The sequence below is a fragment of the Pristiophorus japonicus genome, chromosome 10 (assembly GCF_044704955.1).
Source record: "Pristiophorus japonicus isolate sPriJap1 chromosome 10, sPriJap1.hap1, whole genome shotgun sequence".
Lineage (NCBI taxonomy): Eukaryota > Metazoa > Chordata > Chondrichthyes > Pristiophoridae > Pristiophorus > Pristiophorus japonicus.
This window is the reverse complement of record NC_091986.1, coordinates 140389330-140415750: the sequence shown is the minus strand read 5'-3', so window position 1 is coordinate 140415750 and position 26421 is coordinate 140389330. Positions and strand designations below refer to the sequence as shown.

At 45.7% G+C, this 26421-nt stretch overlaps 1 protein-coding gene across 5 annotated transcripts in view; it reads right to left on the bottom strand.

Moving 5' to 3' along the window:
• Positions 1 to 26421, bottom strand: part of LOC139274813 (coiled-coil domain-containing protein 138-like) — a 164441-nt gene that overhangs the window by 91668 nt on the left and 46352 nt on the right. For all 5 annotated transcript variants that reach the window (XM_070891504.1, XM_070891505.1, XM_070891506.1 and 2 more), the window contains 2 exons: positions 23464 to 23651; positions 21070 to 21228 (listed from right to left, as the gene is read on the bottom strand). In XM_070891504.1, coding sequence (XP_070747605.1) covers positions 21070 to 21228; positions 23464 to 23651 — 347 coding nt within the window. The remainder of the gene's footprint in view (positions 1 to 21069; positions 21229 to 23463; positions 23652 to 26421) is intronic.

Here is a 26421-nt window from a genome sequence, read left to right as displayed (position 1 = left end):
CCGAAAGGCGGCACCTCCAACAGTACAGCACTGGAGTGTCAGCATAGATTTGTGTGCTCAAGTCTCTGGAATGGGACTTGAACACTCAACCTTCTGACTCAGAGGCAAGAGTGCTACCAACTGAGCCACAGCTGACACTTTTGCAATTACTCTTACTCTTTGCAATTGTAGGGAGCAGCATTATAAAGTTTGCAGATGATGGGAAACTTGGCAATGTAGTAGATAGTGATGACGATAGTTATAGACCTCAGGATGAATGGATGGTGAAATAGGCAAAAGCATGGCAGATGGAGTTCAATGTGGAGAAGTGTGAAGTGATGCACTTTGGGAGGACTAATATGGAAAGATGGTACATTATAAATGGCACAATTTTCAAAAATGTAGATAAGCAGAGACATCTTAGTGTCCATAAACACAAATCCTTAAAGTTGATAAAGTGGTTTAAAAAAAAACATATGGGTTACTTGGATTTATAAATAGAATATAAAAGCAAAACCACAGTGAGATACAGTCGGGAGCGAGTGCGACTGGGAGTCCTCAACATTGTCTCTGGACCCCATAAAATCTCATGGCATTAGGTCAAACATGGGCAAGGAAACATTATCCCGATTACCACCTACCGTCCTCCCTCAGCTGATGAATCAGTCCTCCTCCATGTTGAACATCACTTGGAAGAAGCACTGAGGGTAGCAAGGGCACAGAATGTATTCTGGGTGAGGGGCTTCAATGCCCATCACCAAGATTGATTCGGTAGCACCAGTACTGACTGAGCTGGCCTTGTCCTGATGGACATAGCTGCCAGACTGGGCTTGCAGCAGATGGTGAGAACACCAACACAAGGGGAAAAACCTACTTGATCTCGTTCTCAGAAATTTACCTGAAGCAAATGCATCTGTCTATGACAGTATTGGTAGGAGTGACCACTGCATAGCCTTTGTGGAGACAAAGTCCCGTCTTCATACTGAGGACACCCTCCATTGTGTTGTGTGGCACTACCAGTGCCAAATGGGATAGAGTGAGAACAGCTCCAGCACCCAAACTGGGCATCTATGAGGTGCTGTGGGCCATCAGTAGTAGCAGAATTGTATTCCCCCACAATCTGTAACCTCATACACTGGCATATACCTCACTCTACCATTACTATCAAGCCAGGGGACCAACCCTGGTTCAATGAGGAGTGCAGAAGAGCATGCCAGGAGCAACACCAGGCATACCTAAAAATGAGGTGCCAACCTGGTGAAGTTACAACACAAGACTACATGCAAGCTAAACAGCGACAGCAGCATTCTATAGATAGAGCTAAGAATCCTACAACCAATGGATCGGATAAAAGTTCCGCAGACTTGCCACATCCAGTCATGATTGACTAACAGGAGGAGGCTCCATGAACATCCCCATCCTCAATAATGGCGGAGCCCAGCATGTGAGTGCCAAATTCATGGCTGAAGCATTTGCAACCATCTTCAGCCAGAAGTGCCAAGTGGATGATCCGTCTCGCCCTCCTCCTGAGGTCTTCACCATCACAGAAGCCACGCTTCAGCCAATTCGATTCACTCCACATGACATCAAGAAACAGCTGAGCGCACTGGATATAGCAAAGGCTATGGGCCCCAACAACATTTTGGCTGTCATGCTGAAGACTTATGCTCCAGAACTAGTCTCGCCTCTAGCCAAGCTGTTCCAGTACAGCGACAACACTGACATCTACTCGACAAAGTTGAAAATTACCCAGGTATGTCTTCTCCACAAACAGCAAGACAAATCCAATCCAGCCAATTAACACTCCATCATCCAACTCTCAATCATCAGAAAAGTGATGGAAGGTGTTGTTGACAGTGCAATCAAACAGTGAAAACTCTCCAAAGGCTGAAGTCATACCTAGCACAAAGGAAGGTGGCTGTGGTGGTTGGAGGCCAATCATCTCAGCCCCAGGATATCGCTGCAGGAGTTCCGCAGGGCAGTGTCCTGGGCCCAACTATCTTCAGCTGCTTCATCAATGACTTTCCCTTCATCATAAAGTTCAGAAGTGGGGATGTTCACTGATGATTGTACAATGTTCAGTTCCATTCGCAACTCCTCAGATAATGAAGCAGCCCATGTCCGCATGCAGCAAGACCTGGACGACATGCAGGCTTGGGCTGATAAATGGCAAGTAACATTCGCGTCACTCAAGTGCCCGGCAATGACTATTTCCAACAAGAGTCTAACCACCACCCCTTGACATTTAGCAGCATTACCATCGCCAAATCCTCCACCATCAACATCCTGGGGGTCACCATAGACCAGAAACTTAACTGGACCAGCCACATAAATGCTGTGGCTACAAGAGCAGGTCAAAAGATGGCTATTCTGTGGCGAATGTCTCACCTCCCGACTCCCCAAAGCCTTTTCACCATCGATAAAGGTACAAGTCAGGAGCGTGATGAAAAAATCTCCACTTGCCTGGAAAAGTGCAGCACCAACAACACTCAACAAGCTCGACACCATTCTGGACAAAGCAGCCTGTTTGATTGGCACCCCGTCCATCACCTTAAAAATTCACTCCCTCCACCACTGGTACTGCGGCTGCAGTGTATACCATCTACAAGATGTACTGCAGCAACTCGTCAAGGCTTCTTTGACAGCATCTCCCAAACCCACAACCTCTACCACGTGGAAGGACAAGGGCAGCTGGTGCACAGGAACACCACCATTAGCAAGATCCCCTCCAAATCACACACCACTCCGGACTTGGAAATATATTGCCGTTTCTTCATCATCGCTGGATCAAAATCCTGGAACTTCCTCCCCAACAGCACTGTGGTAGTAGATTCACCTCCCAGACTGCAACTGTTCAAGAATGCGGCTCACCACCACCTTGTTAAGGTCAATTAGGGATGGGCAATAAATGCTGGCTTTGCCAGCGACGCCCAAATCCCATGAATTAATAAAAAATATAAATGCAACTTGTTATATAGAAAACTGCTTCAAATAGAAACAGTTCAACTTGTCTTGGTTCCCAATGCTGTAGAATCTCTTCATTCCAGTGCATCTACCAGAGAATGTTAAAGCACAAAATTTACCTGTGCAGTTGTTTAAAAGTTGTAAATCATGACGTTGATTTGTGGCAGTGGAAGTTCTGTACAGGAATGCTCCATCATTCAATGTCATGACTGATCTGATCATGGACAGTTCCACTTCACTGCCCGCTCCCCATAATCCCTTACTCCATTATCGCTCAAAAATCTGTCTATCTCCGCCTTAAATATATTGAAAGACCCAGCCTCCACAGCTCTCTGGGGCAGAGAATTCCATAGATTTACAACCCTCTGAAAGAAGAAATTTCTCCTCAACTCCGTTTTAAATGGGCGGCCCCTTATTCTGAGACGATGTCCCCTAGTTTTAGTTTCCCCTATGAGTGGAAATATCCTTTCGGCATCCATCTTGTCGAGCCCCCTCATTATCTGATATGTTTCGATAAGATCACCTCTCATTCTTCTGAACTCCAATGTGTATAGGCCCAACCTACTTCATAAGTCAACCCCATCATCTCCGGAATCAACCTAGTGAACCTTCTCTGAACAGCCTCCAATGCAAGTATATCCTTCCTTAAATACAGAGACCAAAACTTACGCAGTATTCGAGGTGTGGCCTTACCAATACCTTGTACAGTTGTAGCAGGACTTCTCATTTTTTAATACTCTATCTCCCTTACAATAAAGGCCAACATTCCATTTGCCTTCCGGGTTACTTGCTGTACCTGCATACTAACTTTTTGTGTTTCATGCACAAGGACCCCAGGTCCCTCTGTACTGCAACACTTTGCAATTTTTCTCCATTTAAATTGCAATTTGCTTTTCTATTTTTACTGCCAAAGTGGATAACCTCACATTTTCCCACATTATATTCTATCTGCCAGATTTTTGCCCACTCACTTAGCCTGTCTATATCCCTTTGCAGATTTTTTGTGTCCTCCTCACAGTTTGCTTTCCCACCCATCGTTGTATAATCAACAAACTTGGCTACATTACACTCATCCCTTCATCCAAGTCATTAATATAGGTTCTAAATAGTTGAGGTCCCAGCACCGATTCCTGCAGCACCCCACTAGTCGCTGTTTGCCAACCGAAAAATGACCTATTTATCCCGACTCTGTTTTCTGTTAGTTAGCCAATCCTCTATCCATGCTAATATATTACCCCCTACCCCATGAACTTTTATCTTGTGCAGTGACCTTTTATGTGGCACCTTATCGAATGCCTTCTAGAAATACAAATACACATCCACTGGTTCCCCCTTATCCACCCTGTTCGTTCATCCTCAAAGAACTCCAGCAAATTTGTCAAACATGATTTCCCTTTCATAAAAGCATGCTGGCTCTGCTTGATTGAATTATGCTTTTCCAAATGTCCCACTACTGCTTCCTTAATAATGGACTCCAGCATTTTCCCAACGACAGATGTTAGGCTAACTGGTCTATTGTTTCCTGCTTTTTGTCTGCCTCCTTTTTTAAATAGGGGCGTTACAGTTGTGGTTTTCCAATCCGCTGAGACCGCCCCAGAATCCATGAAATTTTGGTAGATTACAATCAATGCATCCACTATCTCTGCAGCCACCTCTTTTAAGACCCTAGGATGTAAGCCATCAGGGTCCAGGGGACTTATCCGCCTTTAGTCCCATTATTTTACCGAGTACTACTTCATTGGTGATAGTGATTGTATTAAGTTCCTCCCTCTCTAAAGCCCCTTGATTATTAATTCCCCAGTCTCATCCTCTAGGGGACCAACATTTACTTTAGCCACTCTTTTCCTTTTTATGTACCTGTAGAAACTCTTACTGTTTTTATATTTCATGCGAGTTTATTCTCAATCTATCTTCCCTCTCTATCATTTTTTTTAGTCGCTTTGCTGACATTTTAAAATTTCCCAATCATTTGGCCTCCCGCTAGTTTTGGCCACATTGTATGCCCTTGTTTTCAATTTGATACCCTCCCTTATTTCCTCAGTTAGCCACGGATGGTTAACCCTTCTCTTACAGTCTTTCCTTCTCATTGGGATATATTTATGTTGCGAGTTATGGAATATCTCCTTAAATGTCTGCCACTGCTCATCAACCTTCCCATACTTTAATCTATTTTCCCATTCCACTTTAGCCAACTCTGCCCTCAAAACTTTGTAGTCTCCTTTATTTAAGCTTAGGACCTTGGTTTGAGAACCAACTTTCTCACCCTCCAACTGAATTTGAAATTCAACCATGTTAGGGTCACTTATTCCTAGAGGATCCTTTACTGCAAGATCATTTATTAATCCTGTCTCATTACACAGTACCAGGTCTAAGATAGCCTGCTCCCTGGTTGGTTCCGCAACGTACTATTCAAGGAAACTATCCCGGATACACTCTATGAACTCTTCCTCAAGGCTGCTCTGGCCAATTTGCTTTGTCCAATCAATATGAAAGTTAAAATCGCCCATGATTATTGCCATTTCTTTATTACAAGCCTCCCTTATTTCTTGATTTATATTCCGTCCAACAGTGTAGTTACTGTTAGGGGACCTATAGACTACACCCACCAGTGACTCTTTCCTATTATTCCTTATCTCCATCCAAACTGATTCAACATCTTGATCTTCTGAGCCAATATCGTTTCCCACGAATGCACTGATCCCATCCTTTACTAACAGAGCTACCCCACCTCCTTTTCCTTTCTGTCTGTCCTTCTGAATTGTCAAATATCCCTGAATATTACTTCCCAGTCCTGGTCACCTTGCAACCAGGCCCCTGTAATGGCTATCAGATCATACCCATTTCTATCTATTTGTGCCGTCAACTCATCTATTTTCTTACGAATGCTCCGTGCATTCAGATAAAAGACCTTTTAAATTTGTTTTTTTAACCTTTTCTCCTGCTTTGATCCCACTTTCTGCTTATACACGGTCCCTACCTGGCACACTCTGGTTTTTATTTCCCTCGGTTATCCTGATCTATTGCCTTCTCCTTGTTATTTGACTTTTTAAATTTTTGTCCTCCCCCCATCCCCCCCCTACCCCACTAATTAGATAAAAGCCCTCTTTACAGCTCTAGTTATTTGATTCGCCAGGTCTCTAGTCCCAGCGCAGTTTAAGTGGAGCAGGTCCGAACGGAACAGCTCCCTCTTACCCCAGTACTGGTGCCAGTGTCCCACGAACCAAAATGCATTTCTCCCACACCAGTCTTTGAAAGACCGGTGTGGGAGAAATGCAAATGTGCCAGTGCCTCGGGTAGTAATCGAGAAATTATTACCTCTGTGGTTCTGCTTTTTAATTTGGTCCCTAGCTGCTCATACTCTGTCAGCAGAAGCTCTTTCTTTGTCCTATCTATTACATTGGTACCCACGTGGACCATGACAACTGGATCTTCCCCCTCCCACTCCAAGTTTCTCTTCAGCCCTGAGGAAATATCTTTAACCCTGACACCGGAAGGCAACACAGCCTTCGGGACTCATGATCTCGGCTGCAGAGAACTGTATCTATCCCCCTAATGATACTGTCCCCTACTACTACAAAGTTTCTTTTTAATCCCTCGCTTGAACACAAGAACATAAGAACATAAGAAATAGGAGCAGAAGTAGGCCTGCTCTGTCACTTAATACGATCATGGCTGATTCGATCATGGACTCAGGTCCACTTCCCTACCTGCTCCCCATAACCCCTTATTGGTTAAGAAACTGTCTATCTCTGTCTTAAATTTATTCAATGTCCCAGCTTCCACAGTTCTCTGAGGCAGCGAATTCCACAGATTTACAACCCTCAGAAGAAATTCCTCCTCATCTCAGTTTTAAATAGGCGGCCCTTTATTCTAAGATCATGCCCCCTAGTTCTAGTCTCCTCCCTTCAGTGGAAGCATCCTCTCTGCATCCACCTTGTCAAGCCTCCTCATAATCATATACGTTTTAATAAGATCACCTCTCAATCTTCTGAATTCCAATGAGTGGAAACTCAACCTACTCAACCTTTCCTCATAAGTCAATCCCCTCATCCCCGGAATCAACCTAGTGAACCTTCTCTGAACTGCCTAAAAAGCAAGTATATAATTTCGTAAATATGGAAATCAAAACTGCACGCAACATTCCAGGTGTGGCCTCACCAATACCCTGTATAACTGTAGCAAGACTTCCCTGCTTTTATACTCGATCCCTTTTGCAATAAAGACCAAGATTCCATTGGCCTTCCTGATCACTTGCTGTACCTGCATACTCACCTTTTGTGTTTCATTCACAAGTACTCTCAGGTCCCGCTGTACTGCAGTACTTTGCAATCTTTCTCCATTGAAATAATAACTTACTCTTTGATTTTCTTTCTGCCAAAGTGCATGAACTCACACTTTCCAACATTATACTCCATCTGCCAAATTATTGCCCACTCACTTAGCCTGTCTATGTCCTTTTGCAGATTTTTTGTGTCCTCTTCACACATTGCTTTTCCTCCCACCTTTGTATCGTCAGCAAACTTGGCTACGTTATACTCGGTCCCTTCTTCCAAGTCGTTAATAGAGATTGTAAATAGTTAGGATCCCAGCATGGATCCCTGCGGCACCCCACTAGTTACTGATTGCCAACCCGAGAATTAACTATTTATTTCGACTCGGTTTTCTGTTCATTAGCCAATCCTCTATCCATGTTAATATATTACCCCTAACCCTGTGAACTTTTATCTTGTGCAGTAACCTTTTATGTGGCACCTTGTCAAATGCCTTCTAGAAGTCCAAATATACCACATCGACTGGTTCCCCTTTATCCACCCTGTTCGTTACATCCTCAAAGAATTCCACCAAATTTGTCAAACATGACTTCCCCTTCATTGAATGGCCCCCTGTACCACAGTGCTGTGATCAGTTTGCTCAGTCTCCCTGCAGTCCCTGCTCTCGTCCACACAGGGACTAAGAGCCTCGAAACTGTTCGACAACAGCAAGGGCCGAGGCTCCTCTATCACTACATCCTGGATTTACCCTTACCTGTCTCGTTTGTAGTCACACCGTTCTGTCCCTGACCACGGATCGCATTTGAATTAATTAATCTAAGGGCTGTGACTGCTTCCTTGAACACAGCGTCCAGGTAACTCTCCCCCTCCCGATGTGTTGTCGTGTCTGCAGCTCAGACTCCATGACCCATGGCCTAGACGGAGTGTTTGCTAGTGCTGTTGGGGAGGGGTTAAACTAATATGGCAGGGGGATGGGAACATTTGCAGGGAGACAGAGAGAAGTAAAATGAAGGCAGAAGCAAAAGTTAGACAGAAGAAAAGTAAAAGTGGAGGGCAGAGAAACCCAAGACAAAAATCAAAAAGGGCCACATTACAGCAAAATTCTAAAGGGACAAAGTGTGTTAAAAAGACAAGCCTGAAGGCTCTGTGCCTCACTGCGAGGAGTATTCGTAATAAGGCGGGCGAATTAACTGCGCAGGCAGTTATTAACGAATATGATATCATTGGGATTACGGAGACATGGCTCCAGGGTGACCAAGGCTGGGAACTCAACATCCAGGGGTATTCAACATTCAGGAAGGATAGGCAGAAAGGAAAAGGAGGTGGGGTAGCGTTGCTGTTTAAAGAAGAAATTAATGCAATAGTAAGGAAGGACATTAGTTTGGATGATGTGGAATCTGTATGGGTAGAGATGCGGAATACCAAGGGGCAGAAAACGCTAGTGGGAGTTGTGGACAGACCACCAAACAGTAGTAGTGAGGTTGGGGACAGTATCAAACAAGAAATTAGGGATGCGTGCAATAAAGGTACAGCAGTTATCATGGGCGACTTTAATCTACATATAGATTGGGCTAACCAAACTGGAAGCAATACGGTAGAGGAGGATTTCCTGGAGTGTATTAGGGATGGTTTTCTCGACCAATATGTCGAGGAACCAACTAGAGGGCTGGCCATCCTAGACTGGGTGATGTGTAATGACAAAGGACTAATTAGCAATCTTGTTGTGCGAGGCCCCTTGGGGAAGAGTGACTATAATATTAAGATGGAGAGTGACACAGTTAATTCAAAGACTAGGGTCCTGAACTTAAGGAAAGGTAACTTCGATGTTATGAGACGTGAATTGGCTAGAATAGACTGGCGAATGATACTTAAAGGGTTGACAGTGGATAGGCAATGGCAGACATTTAAAGATCACATGGATGAACTTCAACAATTGTACATCCCTGTCTGGTGTAAAAATAAAATGGGGAAAGTGGCTCAACCATGGCTAACAAGGGAAATTAAGGATAGTGTTAAATCCAAGGAAGAGGCATATAAATTGGCCAGAAAAAGTTGCAAACCTGAGGACTGGGAGAAATTTAGAATTCAGCAGAGGAGGACAAAGAGTTTAATTAGGAGGGGGAGAATAGAGTATGAGAGGAAGCTTGCTGGAAACATAAAAATGGACTGCAAAAGCCTCTATAGATATGTGAAGAGAAAAAGATTAACGAAGATAATCGTAGGTCCCTTGCAGTCAGATTCTGGTGAATTTGTAATGGGGAACAAAGAAATGGCAGACCAGTTGAAAAAATACTTTGGTTCTGTCTTCACGAAGGAAGACACAAATAACCTTCCGGAAATACTAGGGGACCGAGGGTCGAATGAGAAGGAGGAACTGAAGGAAATCCTTTTTAGGCAGGAAATTGTGTTTGGGAAATTGATGGAATTGAAGGCCGATAAATCCCTGGGGCCTGATAGTCTGTATCCAGAGTACTTAAGGAAGTGGCCCTAGAAATAGTGGATGCATTAGTGATCATTTTCCAACAGTCTATCGACTCTGGATCAGTTCCTATGGACTGGAGGGTAGCTAACGTAACACTACTTTTTAAAAAAGGAGGGAGCGAGAAAGCGAGTAATTATAGACCGGTTAGCCTGACATCAGTAGTGGGGAAAATGTTGGAATCAATTATTAAAGATGAAATAGCAGCGCATTTGGAAACCAGTGACAGGATCGGTCCAAGTCAGCATGGATTTATGAAAGGGAAATCATGCTTGACAAATTTTCTGGAATTTTTTGAGGATGTAACTAGTAGAGTGGACAAGGGAGAACCAGTGGATGTGGTGTATTTGGACTTTCAAAAGGCATTTGACAAGGTCCCACACAAGAGATTGGTGTGCAAAATTAAAGCACATGGTATTGGGGGTAATGTATTGACATGGATAGAGAACTGGTTGGCAGACAAGAAGCAGAGAGTCGGGATAAACGGGTCCTTTTCAGAATGGCAGGCAGTGACTAGTGGGGTGCCACAGGGCTCAGTGCTGGGACCCCAGCTATTTACAATATACATCAATGATTTAGATGAAGGAATTGATTGTAATATCTCCAAGTCTGCAGATGACACTAAGCTGGGTGGCGGTGTGAGCTGTGAGGAGGATGCTAAGAGGCTGCAGGGTGACTTGGACAGGTTAGGTGAATGGGCAAATGCATCGCAGATGCAGTATAATGTGAATAAATATGAGGTTAGCCACTTTAGTATCAAAAACACGAAGGCAGAATATTATCTGAATGACGACAGATTAGGAGAAGGGGAGGTGCAGCGAGACCTGGGTGTCATGGTACATCAGTCATTGAAAGTTGGCATGCAGGTACAGCAGGCGGTGAAGAAGGAAAATGGCATGTTGGCCTTCGTAGCTTGGGAATTTGAGTATCAGAGCAGGGAGGTCTTACTGCAGTTGTACAAGGCCCTGGTGAGGCTTCACCTGGAATAGTGTGTTCAGTTTTGGTCTCCTAATCTGAGGAAGGCCATGCTTGCTATTGAGTGAGTGCAGCGAAGGTTCATCAGACTGATTCCCGGGATGGCAGGACTGACATAGGAGGAGAGACTGGATCGACTGGGCCTGTATTCACTGGAGTTTAGAGGAGTGAGAGGGGATCGTATTGAAATATATAAAATTCTGACGGTAATGGACAGGTTAGATGCAGAAAGAATGTTCCCGATGTTGGGGAAGTCCAGAAACAGGGGTCACAGTCTAAGGATAAGGAGTAAGCCATTTAGGACAGAGATGAGGAGAAACTTCTTCACTCAGAGAGTTGTTAACCTGTGGAATTCCCTACCGCAGAGAGTTGTTGATGCCAGTTCGTTGGATATATTCAAGAGGGAGTTAGATGTGGTCCTTACGCCGAAAAGGATCAAGGAGTATGGAGAGAAAGCAGGAAAGGGGTACTGAGGTGAATGATCAGCCATGAACTTATTGAATGGTGGTGCAGCGCTCGAAGGGCCGAATGGCCTACTCCTGCACCTTTTTTCTATGTTTCTAGCTCATCAACACGGAGCCGAGGTTCCTCACCTGCAGGCACTTGCTGCAGATGTGGTCGCTGTGGACCTCAATGGGGTCAACCAGCCTCTCACATGCAACAGCAGAAACACTTCGCCTGTCCTGCCATGTCTAATATATTTAATTAATTAAGTTTTTTTTTAATTATTAATCCTGGCCCCTAATGTAAGACCCTTAATTTAAAACAAGAAAAGAAAAAGAAAAGAAGAGAGAGAAAAACTCACCACGCAATCACTTCCCTCCCTTCCTGTGACGTCGAATGTATTCACCCCGTTCCCCTTTGTCGCCCTCTCTTTTCTACTCACGTTGCTCAGCCGGGGGTGTGATGCTCCTTTACAGGTTCGGGTGGTCGGAACTCTGCGCTGGGTCTGGGCGGCTGCTGTTTTTAAACTGCTCGGCCGCCGGTGGTGCTCCCTCACAGGTCCAGGTGGCTGGCGCTCTGTGCATAAACTGCATGCCTGGCCTGTACAAGCAAGTTCAAACCACCCAGTCTATCATCATCATTATCATTGGCAGTCCCTCAAAATCGAGGAAGACTTGCTTCCACTCAAAAAGTGAATTCTCAGGTGGCTGAACAGTCCAATGTAGGAATTAAGAGTCTCTGTCACAGGTAGGACAGACAGTGGTTGAAGGAAAGGATGGGTGGGGAGCCTGGTTTGCCACACGCTTCTTCCGCTATCTGCGTTTGACTTCCGCATGGTCTTGGCAACGAGACTCGAGGTGCTCAGCGCCCTCTCGGATGCTCTTCCTCCACTTTGGGCAGTCTTGGGCCAAGGATTCCCAAGTGCTGGTGGGGATGTTGCACTTTATCAAGGAGGCTTTGAGGGTATCCTTGAAACGTTTCCTCTGCCCACCTGGGGCTCGCTTGCCGTGTCGGAGCTCCGAGTAGAGCGCTTGCTTAGGGAGCGGGTATGCGGATGATGTGGCTCGCCCAATGGAGCTGGTCGAGCGTGATCAGTGCTTCAAAACTGGGGATGTTGGCCTGAGCAAGAACACTGACACTGGTGACATTGATTTGCAGGATCTTGCAGAGGCAGCACAGGTGGCACTTCTCCAGTGCTTTTAGATGTCTTCTGTATATTGTCCACGTCTCTGAGCCATTTAGGTGAACAGGTATCACTACTGCCTTGTAGACCATAAGCTTGGTGCCAGATATGAGGTCCTTGTCTTCAAACACTCTCTTCCTCAGGCGACCGAAGGCTGTACTGGCACAATGGAGGCAGTGTTGGACCTCGTCATCGATGTCTGCCCTTGCTGAAATTAGGCTCCCGAGGTATGGAAAATGGTCCACGTTGTCCAAGGCCTCGTCGTGGATTTTGATAACCGGGGGGGCAATGCTGTGTAGCGAGGGCAGGTTGTCTTACGGATGTTTAGTGTAAGGCCCATGCTCTCGTACGCCTCGGTGAAGATGTTGACGATGGCTTGGAGTTCGACCTCCGAGTGTGCGCAGACGCAAGCGTCGCCTGCGTACTGTAGTTTGATGACAGGGAGGATAGGATGACCTTGGATCTAGCCTGGAGGCTATGAAGGTTGAACAGGTTCCCAGTGGTCCTATAGTTTAGTTCTACACCAGTGGGGAACTTGTTGAGAGTGAAATGAAGCATTGCAGCAAGGAAGATCGAGAACAGCATTGGTGCGATGATGCAGCCCTGCTTGATTGGGTCAGTGGTGGATCCGTTGGTCAGGATCATGGCTTGCATGTCATCGTGGAGCAGGCGGAGGATGGTGATAAACTTTTGGGGGCAGCCGAAATGGAGGACGACGTTCCATAGTCCATTGTGGTTATCAGTGTCAAAGGCCTTTGTAAGGTCAAAGAAGGCCATGTACAAGGGTTGGTGCTGTTCCCTGCATTTCTCTTGCAGTTGTCGCGCAGTAAAGATCATGTCCGTTGTACCCCTTAGTGGACAGAATCCTCACTGTGACTCAGAGGAGCTCTTCAGCCACGGGGAGAAGACGATTGAGGAGGATTCTTGCAATGACTTTTCCAGTGGCCGACAGCAGGGAAATTCCTCTGTAGTTACAGCAGTCGGACTTGTCCCCTTTTTTGAAGATGGTCACGATTACTGCATCTGAGAGATCTCCTGGCATGCTCTTCTCCTTCGAGATAAGAGAGATAAGGTCATGCATTCGTGCCAATAGTGCTTCACCGCCATACTTTAGGTCCTCGGTGGGGATTCCATCTGCTCCTGTTGCCTTATTATTGAGCCGATAGTTGGCCTTTTCTACCTCGCGCAAGGCTGGGATCTTGCTGAGATGGTGACGGGTAGCATGCTGCGGGATGGAGTAGAGGGCACTTGTGCCGAAGACAGAGTCTCGATTAAGGAGATCTTTGAAGTGCTCCTTCCAGCGGGTCCTGACTGCCTCAGTGTCCTGAATGAGTGCCTCTCTGTTCTTGGCCAACAATGTGATGTGGCCTTGGGTGCTTGGGCCGTAGGTAGTCTTAACTGCGCTGAAGAATCCTCGCATGTCATGGGTGTCGGCCAGCTGCTGGATCTCCTGTGTTTTCTCCACCCACCATCTATTCTTTAGGTCGCGGGTTTTTCGTTGGACCTCGGCCTTCAGCCGCCTGTAGAGCTGCTTTGCTGCTCCCGAATTGGGCTACTGCTTTAAGTTCAGAAATGCCTTGCACTTGCAGCTCATTAGGCTGGCTGTATTGGGCTTTCTTGACTGGGTCTTTGAGTGTCCCAGCGTTGATTTTCCTGCGGCATTGTTTCTATTGCCGTCGCTGTTTTGGGGCTATGTTGATGCTAATGACGGAGCGGATTCGGTAGTTGGTCGTCCAGCAGTCGTCGGTTCCCGTCATGCGCTCGTCCTTGTGGTCCCTCGTTCGAACGATGACATAATCGAGCAAATACCAGTGCTTGGAGCGAGGGTGTTGCCATGATGCCTTGTACTTGTCCCTCTGATGGAACAAGGTGTTGATGATGACAAGGTCATGTTCTAGGCATTTTGTCTGGAGCAGGGTACCACTCGAGTTGGTTTTCCTTACCCCCTCTCTGCCGATCATGCTTCCCCAGAGGTCTGTGTCCTTACGGACCCTGGCGTTGAAGTCACCAAGGAGGATTATTTTGTCGTCTGTGGGGACTCGGGACAGGGATTGTTTGAGGCTGGAGTAAAATTCCTCTTTGGTCTCATCTGTTGCGCGAGTGTTGGGGCATACGCGCTGATGACTGTAGCGCACTGGTTCCGGGCTAAGGTGAGCCGAACAGTCATGAGACGTTTGCTTATCCCGCAGGGGGAGTCTCTGAGACAGCCCACCAGCTCATTCTTGATGGCGAAGCCAACTCCATGGAGGCGGTGTGCTTCTTCTGGTTTGCCTTTCCAGAAGAAAGTGTAACCACTACCTTGTTCTTTGAGCTGGCTTTCCCCTGCCCGCCAGGTCTCACTTAGGGCGGCGATGTCAATCTCGAAGTGTCTGAGTTCTCGAGCAACGATAGCAGCGCGATGTTCCGGTCTGTCGCTGTTGGGGTTGTCCATGGGGGTCCTAACGTTCCAGGTCTCGAACTTCATTTTGAAGGGTGGAAGATGCCTGTGCACGAGTTCTTTTAACGTGGGGTGGCCGTTGCACACCAGTTACCACACGGGCTTAGCAGAGCAAGGTACAGTGGCAAGAGGGTTCAAGACGACTGGAGACCCAGCCCACATTACTGGCAGCATCCATCAACTCTCCTGCAGCTGGTGGAGCATGGGGTGGGAACCACTTCAAGATTATTCTCCATGCAAATGAGGGCAGCAGAGCTGCTTAATTTTACCTTGCTGTGTTTCAAGTAAAATCATAGTTGCTGCCAGCAGTTACCCTTTGAGATAAATGTAGCATGAAATGTTTCCCAATCTCTTTAATTCCGCTTTGTTTTCAGCTATTAAATAGATCATTTCTACCAGGTTTGCGTGCAGTTTTTAAGAAGTCAATCAATGCACTCTCACTACCTCAGCATTGACCAGGATTGAATCTGGGCCCTTTCAAATCTGTTTGGCAGACCACATAATTCAGGAAAATGCAATACATACGGCGGCGAGGGGGGGGGGGGGGGGGGCGGGGGGGAAGAGATTCACAAATATGATTTATTATCCTTCCTTGAGAGTATGGCTTTTAAAAAGATGGTTTATAAATGAAACTAATATTGGCTTAAATAAGAACCTTTGCCTAACATGACAGTCATCATGTAAATCATAGAATCATAGAAATTTACATCGTGTCCATGCCCGGCTGACAAAGATCTATTCAGCCTAATCTAACTTTCCAGCTCTTGGTCTGTAGCCTTGTAGTTTATGGCACTTAAAGTGCATACCCAGGTACTTTTTAAAAAATGTAGTGATGGTTTCTGCCTCTACCACCCTTTCAGGCAGTGAGTTCCAGACCCCCACCACCCTCTGGGTGAAAACATTTCCCCTCAAATCCCCTCTAAACCTCCTACCAATTAATTTAAATCTATTCCTCCTGGTTGTTGTCCTCTCTGCTAAGGGAAATAAGTCCTTACTATCCACCCTATCAAAGCTCCTCATAATTTTCTACATCATCATCATCATAGATCGTCCCTCGGAATCGAGGAAGACTTGCTTCCACTCCTGAAGTGAGTTCTCTGGTGGCTGAACAGTCCAATACGGGAGCCACAGACTCTGTCACAGGTGGGACAGATATTCGTCGAGGGAAGGGGTGGGTGGGGCTGGTTTGCCGCGTGCTCCTACCGCTGTCTGCGCCCCTGACCTCTTCACGCTCTTTGCAATGAGACTCAAAGAACTCAACACCCTCCCGGATGCACTTTCTCCACCACGGCCGGTCTTCGGCCAGGGTCTCCCAGGTGTCAGTGGTGATGTCGCACTTTACCAGGGAGGCTTTGAGGGTGTCCTTGTAACGCTTCCGCTGCCCACCTTTGGCTCGTTTACCATGAAGGAGCTCCGAATAAAGCATTTGCTTAGGGAGTCTCGTATCTGGCATGCAAACTATGTGGCCTGCCCAGCGGAGCTGATTGAGTGTGGTCAGTGCTTCAATGCTGGGGATGTTGGCCTGGACAAGGACACTGATGTTGGTGCGCCTGTCCACCCAGGGGATTTGCAGGATTTTGCGGAGACATCGTTGGTGATATATCTCCAGCGACTTGAGGTGCCTTCTATACATTTTATACACCTCAAAAAGGTCTCCCTTCAGTCTCCTCTGTTCCAAAGATAGCAACCCCAGCCGATCCAATCTTTCCTCATAACTAAAATTCTCCAGTCCAGGCAACATCCTCGTAAATCTCCCCTGTACCCTCTCTAATGCAATCACATCTTTTCGGTAATGCAGTAATCAGAACTGCATGCAGTAATTCAGCTGTGGCTTAACTAGTGTTTTATACAATTCAAGCATAACCTTCCTGCTCTTGTATTCTATGCCTTGGCTAATAAAGGCAAGTATTCCGTATTCTTTCTTAACCTCCTTATTTACCTGTCCTGCAACCTTCAGGGATCTGCAGATCTGCACTCCAAGGTCCCTATGTTCCTCTACACTTCTCAGTGTGCTACCATTTATTGTGTATTCCCTTGCCTTGTTAGCCCTCCCCAAATGCATTACCTCACACTTCTACGGATTGAATTCCATTTGCCACTGTTCTGCCCACATAACCACTTAATTGATATCTTCCGGCAATCTACAGCTTTCTTCTTCATTATCAATCACACAGCCAATTTTTGTATCATCTGCAAACTTTTTAATCAGACCCCCTACGTTGAAGTCTAAATCATTGATATATACCACAAAAAGCAAGTGACCTAGTACTTGCCCTGCGGAACCCCACTGGAAACAGCCTTCCCATCACAAAAACACCCATCGAACTTTGCTCCTGTCTGAGCCAATTTTGGATCCAACTTGCCACTTTGCCTTGGATCCCATGGGCTTTTACTTTCGTGACCAATGTGTCATGTGAGACCTTATCAAAAGCCTATCCATGTAGACTACATCAAACGCACTACCCTCATCCATCCTCCTCATTACCTCTTCGAAAAATTCAATCAAGTTAGTCAGACACAACCTTCCCTTAACAAATCCATGCTGACTGTCCTTGATTAATCCGTGTCTTTCTAAATGAAGATTCATCCTGACCCTCAGAATTTTTTCCAATAATTTTCCCACCACCGAGGTTAGGCTGACTGGCCTGTAATTACTCGATCTATCCCTTTCTCCTTTTTTAAACAATGGTACAATGTTAGCTGTCCTCCAGTCTCTGTAGCCAGAGAGGTTTGGAAAAATGCAAGCATAAAAGGGGCCGAAATTCAGTGTCCGTACAAAGCCCATTTCCACCGTTTTGCGGCGGAATCGAGTGGCCACCGCATTGCAGTCCATTGGCCGCCCCGACCAAAATTTGGGTCACGGATATTTCAGCCTGTCCCCACTTCTGATCCGCTATTGCCAACTGCCGCAAGCGCGTCATTAAAGCGTGCACCGCCGCTACCCCGCACCTCCATTTTAATCCGCCTCAAATTTAGTTGAAGAAATCCACGAGCTGCTGGACAGTGACTCTGGCAGCCTTTTCTGTCTGTGCACCTTGTCCGCTCTCTCTCTGCCCTGGCGGTGCGGCGGCCATTAAAGGCGAGGGTCAAAAGCTGCGACCGCCATCTTATTTTTTTGCCGGCTGACTTCCATGTTGGCCAGATTATTGCTCCCCTGGGTTCAGCCAGGCCGCCAACAGGCAGCCTGGCACCCCCTCTTGAGCCCGACGGCCAGGCCGAAACCCTCCTTGGTGGCCCAGTGGCCGAAGCTAAAAAATCCCCGATTCTCTCCACTTTAATGGAGGGAAGAGCGCGTGGTGACGCACACGCGCTGTGACATCACCACCGCTCCTGCCCCAACCTCTGCCCCTCAGCATGATTTACCACTGCACTTCTGCCCCCCCATGACCAACTTCCGGTCCAACGTTAAAAAATCTTCTAAGTGCTGAAAATGGATCGTCGGCCGCCTCATCGCTCCTGGCGGAAAAACGAGGTAAAATAATCCTAGGTGCACCAGCTTTAGGCCCCTATGTATTTTAATTATAATTTCTGTTATGTTGCAAGAAAATTTACTAATATAAAATGGAAGGAGTCTGAAAACAAATTTTAATAGATTACAGATCTTAGCAGTTTTAAAATTCAGGAATTAGATGACATATCATCCTCCATGGATGCAACAAGGCATCACCAAACTAAGGATTTTTAATGCCGAATTTACACATTATTGAGGTAACCAGTTTCAGCTAGCTGAAATTTTACTATTCAGCAAAATAACTATATTTATTTTATTATTAATGTGTTTGGTGAGAAAAATTGTGATTTTCCATTTTGGGCAGTGTCAGCATCACACACCAGGTCAGTTACAACATGATCAGATATGCAGTACAACTTATTCTGCCCGAACAATGTGCCAAAACTTAGACCACCATCTGACTGCACCATTACAAGATTGTAAATCATTGTTGAATTAGTGACAGTTCGGTACTATGTCTCTATCCAATAGAAACTGGGTTGAAATTGGCCAAACCTGTTTCATGTACAGCTGCAAAGAAGAGGCTTTAATCTCATCAATTTGGATTTGATTCAAACCTATATCCCAGAATTGAACATGGTGACCCTCCTATGTCACTTACCATGCATAGCAGGATCCTTGTTCGATTGGAAATTGAAATGTTGAACAAAGACAAGAATCAGGTGAAAGGTGCAGATTCTCTGCATTTTACTATTCTGCTGAATGTTAACTAATGATGGACTGGCCTACCCCTCCAGGTTCCACGAGGACCAAATCAGTTCATTAGGGTGGGGATTCCTCCCACTTAGCTACAGATAACCCTTCAGCCAATGCCTAATGTATAAGCTGGACAATGAGCAATTGGTTCTGTACTGGTAAGATGTTAAGTCTAAGATGTTTAGACTCCAGGGGGGTGGAAATTGCCCCCCGACCAAAACAGGGCGCATCTACCAATATAAATTATTTTTCTCTGCCCAAGCGTCGAGCGAAATTAAGGTCTTAAAATTGTTTTTTCCCTGGGCGGTGGTTGGGGCGGAAGTCGTTCGGGAGCAGGGTGGAGGGCATGTGGTCAGCACAGCGACACTTATGACATCAGCGCTGACGCGTCACAACGTCCCTCCCCTTCAGTTAAAGGGGAGGGATGCTGCGAGCTCTGCAAAATTTAGTTGGGTCCACTGGGCCACCAGGAAGGGTTTTGGCCGGGCCAGTGGCCCGGTACCCAAGAGGGGGTACCTCTTGTTGGTGGCCTGGCCAAACCCATGGCCGCCATTGTCGGGCCAACTTCGGAGTCGGGCAACTATTAAAATAAAATGGTGGCCGCGGCAGTGTGCCCTCCCCTTTAAGGGCATATGCACCGCCCAGTCACTAGCAGCTTCCCGCCAGGGAAAGCTTTCGGGGGCACCGAGCGGTGGCCCATTTGCTCCCACAGGGCAATTTCCCTCGTGGGGCAGAAAGAGGATCGCCGCCAGTCGGTGTGTGCCCAACGGGGTGGGAATACGGGCAGGGTGGCAGCGTGCACTACCACAAAAGTAAGGAAGGCAATTTCTCAAATGTCGGCACCTCCGCCCCGACTGAGCAGCAGGTGCTTACCACCCTGTTACCACCTCTTTAAAAAAAGGGCCAATTTCAGCCCCCAGGAATACCAGTATGCATACTGAAGGTTCCGTCAGCCTTGGCTTTTGACAAACTGCATCCAATTAAGCAAAGTAAGCAAAGTGTGTTCTTATGAGAACAGAATGTGATCTCCCTATCAAGCAAAAGGAAAATTCAATCATTTGGATTGGCCATTAAACATGGTGATGGGTTTTCAGCAAGGCAGGTACCCAGCTGACCGCCCCAAAAAAGTCTAATCCTATCCTTAACTAGTATTCACACACCTGGCTACCAGCAGAGATAAGAACATAAGAAATAGGAGCAGGAGTAGACCATTCGGCCCCTCGAGCCTGCTCCGCCATTCAATGAGATCATGGTTGATCATCTACTTCAACTCCAGTTGCCTGCACTATCCCCATATCCCTTGATTCCCTGAATATCCAAAAATCTATCGATCTCTGTCTTGAATATACTCAACGTCTGAGCCTCCATCTTCCTCTGGGGTAGAGAATTCCAAAAATTCACCACCCTCCGAGTGAAGAAATTTCTCCTCATCTCAGTCCTAAATGGCCGATCCCTTATTCTGAGACAGTTACCCCTGGTTCTAGACGCCCCAGCCAGGGGAAACATCCTCCCTGCATCTACCCTGTCAAGCCCGAGAAGAATTTTGTATGTTTCAATGAGATCACCTCTCATTCTTCTAAACTCTCAATCTCACATAGGACAATCCCCACCACCCCCCCCCCCTCCCCATCTCAGGTATCAGTTTGGTGAACCTTTGTTGGATTCCCTCTATGGCAAGTATATCCTTCCTCAGGTAAGGAGACCAAATCTGTACACAATATTCCAGGTGTGGTCTCACCAGGGCCCTATATAATTGCAGATCTAAAATGCTAATCCAAGTATCAAAGAGTCTCTAACTTTAGCTTCCATGCTGTTGATGCATTTTCATTCTTGAGTTAAGGGAGATAATGGGGATGAGCAGTATACATGACTGAGGCATCTATGATCACATGAAAAGAAACAGAGGAGAAATGTTTATGAATGTTTGTTCTAGAAAATATGTTCATAATAAATAAATGAAAGCTTGTCTAAATAATAATGAAAAGATACCACTGGCATTAACATTCATTTTACTAAACACTTGGATCAATTAGACAGTTTCTGACAAGTAACTGCTGATGATAAACTGGAAACATGAAACATAAACTATTAAAAGTAGTGAAGTGAGTAACTTGCTGTAGTTAACTGTACCTCTTTCATAATCTGAAACTTGGCATGAACCTCTTCCTCTACTCCTCTTAACTTTGTTAACGCATCTTGATGTTTGAAGAGCAAAGTCTCTCTGTCAGCTAGGCGTTGTTCATGTGACTGCACCTGATGTCTGTACTCCTGCAGCGCTACACTTTCTCTCTGCATTAGAACATAAAAATCAGGGCAGTTGCTTATTAGACATATGCAGGTACAATGAATCAATACATGTTAAAACCTTAAAAACAAAATATCAGGTAAATGATCTACTCCTCCAAAAAAAAACTCAACACGCACTTTTATAATGCCTTTAACATAGTAAAATGTCATACAAGCTTGATGACTGTAATTACTGATAATATATTTTAAATAAAAGCTATTTTTCACTTTGGAAAGTATGAGAGTGAGAGAAAGATATGGAGAGACAGTGACAGTCCTCATCCTAATTTGTGCTATTTGTTTCAGACCATTAACATTATGGTTTAAGGGCTGAAAAAATGGAACACAGGAACAGGAATAGGCTATTCAGCCCTTCAAGCATGTTCTGGCATTCAATGAGATTATGGCTGATCTGTATCCTAACTCCATCCACCCACCTTGGCTCCATGTCCTGTAATACCCTTGGCTACCACTCAGAATTGAAGTTATTAATTGAGCTAGCATCTACTGTTTTTAAATGGGAGAGAGTTCCACATGTCTACCACCCTTTGCGTGGCTCTGATTTTACCAAGTTATGTCCCCTTGACCTAGACTCCAGCAGAAAAAGTTTCTCTCTAGCGACCCAATCAATTCCCTTCAAAATCATAAAAACCTTGATCAAATCACCCCTTAGCCTTCTATATTCCAGGATACAAGCCTAGTTTATGTCATTGCTCCTCATAAGTTAATCCATGAAGCCCTGGTAACATTCTGTTGAATCTGTGCTGTATTCCTTCCAAGATCAATATAACCTTTCTACGGTGCAGTAACTGTGCACAGTACTCCAGTTGTGGTCCAACCAGGGCTATGTATAGCTGTAGAAAAACAACCTCCCCTTATATTCTAGCCCTCTAGTTATAAAGGCTCACATTGCAATAGCCTTTTTGATTATTTGCCCAACTTGGTGCTTTGAGGGTCAAATTCTGCAACTTTGTCCACTGTTTTATAAAATGGTACATGAGTACCCCTTACTTTATATATATTTCTTTACATATATGTATTTAGCTTTAAACTTGTACGAGTTTAAAAATTAAGGATAAACAGAAAGAGTGTTCAATATGTATCAATTGGAGGTAGCTAATTGTTATTTATCAGGACATGGGATTAGGTAGAGTTTAGTTGACTGAAGACAGTGCTAGGATTTGGTAACACTGGGGGATGGTCTTGGGATTTGGCAGAATTGATGTGTAAGGACAAAGAGCTTGGCTGCACTGTGCGAGGTAGCTGGGGTTTGGCAGAATGGAGATATATACTGTGGTCTAGCTGTACTTTGGAGAAGGAAATCTGCTCCAGCAAACACCCATTTTTATTCATTTTCTTCTTTTCCTTCATACAAACTCACGCTCCAAATCAAATATATCTCCGGAACCTTCCTCCCGCTAAATTACTTAAACCAACCTGCGATATTATGATACATTACTAATAAACCAACCCTGAGCGCCACACATTTATGCGATATTACTATATTATATATTAATACTTAAACCAACACAGCTTCCAGTTGTTGGCAGTAGCCAGTTTGTTGGCAGCAGTCACTCTGTATTTAAAAATGTAATTGAAAATCTACTCGAATTCATCATCCAGTTTTTATTGAAATTATTTTCCAAAACCATAAACTGGCTTACTGTTATATTAGTCATTATGTGCATCCAACAGCAGGTGGTATTTTGGACATAGTTACCCCCAAAAAAGTTAAAATATAGATTCAGCAGTCAATTTCGAGAGATGTAAAGTATAATGTGACTAGTCACTTTGCTATAATGTGACTAGATTCTTTCCTGGTTTTATACTTCACATGCTTTCCTCAAACAGAATTGCAGTCACTACAATTTACATCCATATGCAAGTTGACTACACCACAGTAACGAAAGGCAGCAATGTATTTTTCCCCACAACTTATTTAAGAATTTGCTTGGTAGACAGTGGTATTTACAGAGTAAGAATTTGTTCAGCTTTGGAACATTTGTTGCAATCAATCCAAATGAAGACCCAAGAAGCAAAGTTCCAGCAGCTTCATGGGCACATTAAAAGCGATGAATAAAAGCGATGAATTAAAAGCTGTGAAAAGCAATCCTAGCAAGGCTTTTGGCTAATCAAGAAATGTTTAGAATTATGCATTTGTTTGACAGTAATTGACCATAAAACTACTAGTTTTAACAATCATAATGATGCCATACTCGTAGTATATTATATACCTACCTGTAAGTGTTGCCGTATGCATGTTAACTCATTACAAATTTGCATTATTTCAGCTGGCAAAAGGCAGGGATCTTCCCAAGATTCTGAAAGGCTTCCATTCTTCTTTGATCCTGTAATGCTGTCATCTGTATAAGGAACTGTAGCCGATGTGAAATTGGTGGCAGCTAGGTTGGAAGGCAACGTAACATCTGAAGACAAGAACAAGGTTAGAAACTGCTAGCCAAGCAGGGAATGTCTTTATTAAATTATTACAGCGACAAAATAATAATAATGCAAAACTAGAGTACAGTGACCTACTCTAATGACACAAGGTCACATCATCAAAGATGGAAATTAATAGCTTAAACTGATCATACAGTAATGTATCTGGGAATGGTGGCCATTACAAAATTAGCATGTTTTGTATGAAAAAGTCAAATATTAATGTGCAAAAAGGTAAGGTGGCAAAAATATCAGAAATCATACATGTTGTTGCAGTTTAAACTGGAGGCTGCTTTTAGGAAGTAAACCAGGTTAAACATTTTTAGTCTTTAAAAGGATTTAAAAATAATCAGGAAAACTCTTTGGAATAGCTTTCGGCCTATTCAGTGTATGAAATAGTAGTAATATTAAAATACACAACAGGTCCTCTACCACTGAGAAGCTTCAAAAAGCATATAATTTACTAATATGTTAAAAGGTAACTATACAAAATAAGGGCGCATAGGGTTGGTAGTAATGTATTGGCAAGGATAGGAGATTGGTTAATAGACAGAAAATAAAGAGTAGGGATAGAATAGAATCTCAGAATTGAATCACAGAATGGTTACAGCACAGAAGGAGGCCATTCGGCCCGTCGAGACCGTGCCGACTCTCTGCAAGAGCACTTCAGTTAGTTTTACTGCCCCGCCCTTTCCCCATAGCCCTGCACATTTTTTTCCTTTTGAAAGACATGATTGAATCTGCCTCCACCACCCTTTCAGGCAGTGCATTCCAGATCCTAACCTCACGTCGCTTTTGGTTCTTTTGCCAATCACCTTAAATCCGTGTCCTCTGGTTCTCGACCCTTTCGCCAATGAAAACAGTTTCTCTCTATCTAGACCACTCATGGGTTTCGGCCTCAGTTGCTCCTGATTTTTTGGAGCAACTGGTGTAGAATGGAGTATCTTAGAAATTCAAATTCTCGGCATTTAGTTTGCTCCAATTCTAGTCAGTTAGAACAGTTTCACTTTGGAACAGAATTTTTTTTTCAAAAGGGGGCGTGTCCGGCAACTTACGCCTGTTTTCAAAGTTTCGGCAGTGAAAACTTACTCCAAACTAACTTAGAATGGAGTAAGTGAAGATTTTTGTACGCTCGAAAAAACCTTGTCTACACTTTAGAAAATCAGACGTAGGTTACAAATCAGGCGTAGGGAATGGGGGGAGGGGGGTTTAAAGGGAAGTTTACAAACATTAAACACTTCAATTTTACAAATAAAGAGCCATCATCAATAATAAATTATAAAAACATCAATAAATCAACCAATCAAAAAAAATTAAGAAGAAATAATTTTATTTTTAAATCAATCAATAAAACATTTTCTACTTACCGACTGCAACACCAGGAGCCCTCCAACAGCGTGCTGGGATGCCCCCCCCAACCCCCACCCAGTGTGTCGCTATCTCTCTGTCTGCCTGTGTCTCTCACTCTCTGTGTCAGTGTCTGTGTTTCTGACAGCAAGGGGTGGAGGGGAGGGGGAGGATGGAGAGGGGGGGGGGGGGGTGGAGGGCGGGGGGGGGGGGTGGAGGGCAGGAGGGGTGGTGGAGTGGGGGTGGGCGGGGAGGGGGGGGTGACAAGTGAGGGAGGGGAGGGGGGGTGAGGGGAGGGAGGGGAGGGGGTTGAGAAGGGAGGGAGGGAGGGGAGGGGAGAGGGGGGTGAGAAAGGAGGGAGGAGAGGGGGGGGAAGAGAAGGGAGGGAGGGAGGAGGGAAGGGAGGGAGGGAGGGGAGGGGGGGAGAGAAGGGAGGGAGGGGAAGGGGGGAGAGTAGGGGGGGAAGAGAGAGAGAGAGAAAGAAAGGAGAGGGAGGCTGAACGGGCCGGGCCCAGCCAGGCCCAAGACTTCGAGCTTAGACTTACCGGATTGACAGGTAGGTGGCGTCGGGACCGGGGTCCGGGGGCGTGGATCGGGGGGAGCGCGGGTCGGGGCGAAGGGGGGGGTCGGTCGGTGGGGGGGGGGCGGAGATCGGTCGGGGGGGGGGTGTAGATCGGTCGGGAGCGGAGGTCAGTCGGGGAGGCGGGGGAAGCGGAGGTCGGGTCGGGGGGGGGGGGGGGTGGGAACGGTCCGGTGGGGGGGTGGGAGCGGGAGTCAAGTCGGGTCCGGAGGAAGCAGGAGCTGGGCGTGGGAGGAGCCTTATGCACGCAGCCCCAGTGAGGCCATTCGACCAGGGCTAGGGGCTGCGTGCTTCGGGCCCCTCCCACACAGTTTTGGGCGCCTGGAGCTACTGCACTTGCGCGCTCACTGTAGGGCGCATGTGCAGAGGTCCCGGCACTGTTTTCAGCGCAGGGACCTAGCTCCGCCCCCTGCAGCTCGTGCTGCGCTGCGCCAAGGGCCAGAGGACCAGCAGGGAGCCGGGCACTTTGTGGCACGAAAAACGGGCGTCCAGGTCGGGCTGCGCCGTTCTAGGCGCGGCCCGAAACTTGGGCCCATGATTTTGAACACCTCTCAAACTTCACTGCTCCAAGGAGAACAAAGCCAGCTTCTCCAGTCAATCCACGTAACTAAAGTCCCTCATCTCTGGAATCATTCTCGTAAATCTTGTCTGCACCCTCTCTAAGGCCTCCACAGCTTTCCTAAAGTGCGGTGCCCAGAATTGGACAGATAAGGCCAAACCAGTGTTTTATAAAGATTCATCACAACTTCCTTGCTTTTGTACTCTATGCCTCCATTTATGAAGCCAAGGACCCCGTATGCTGTTTTAACCGCTTTCTCAACCTGTCTTGC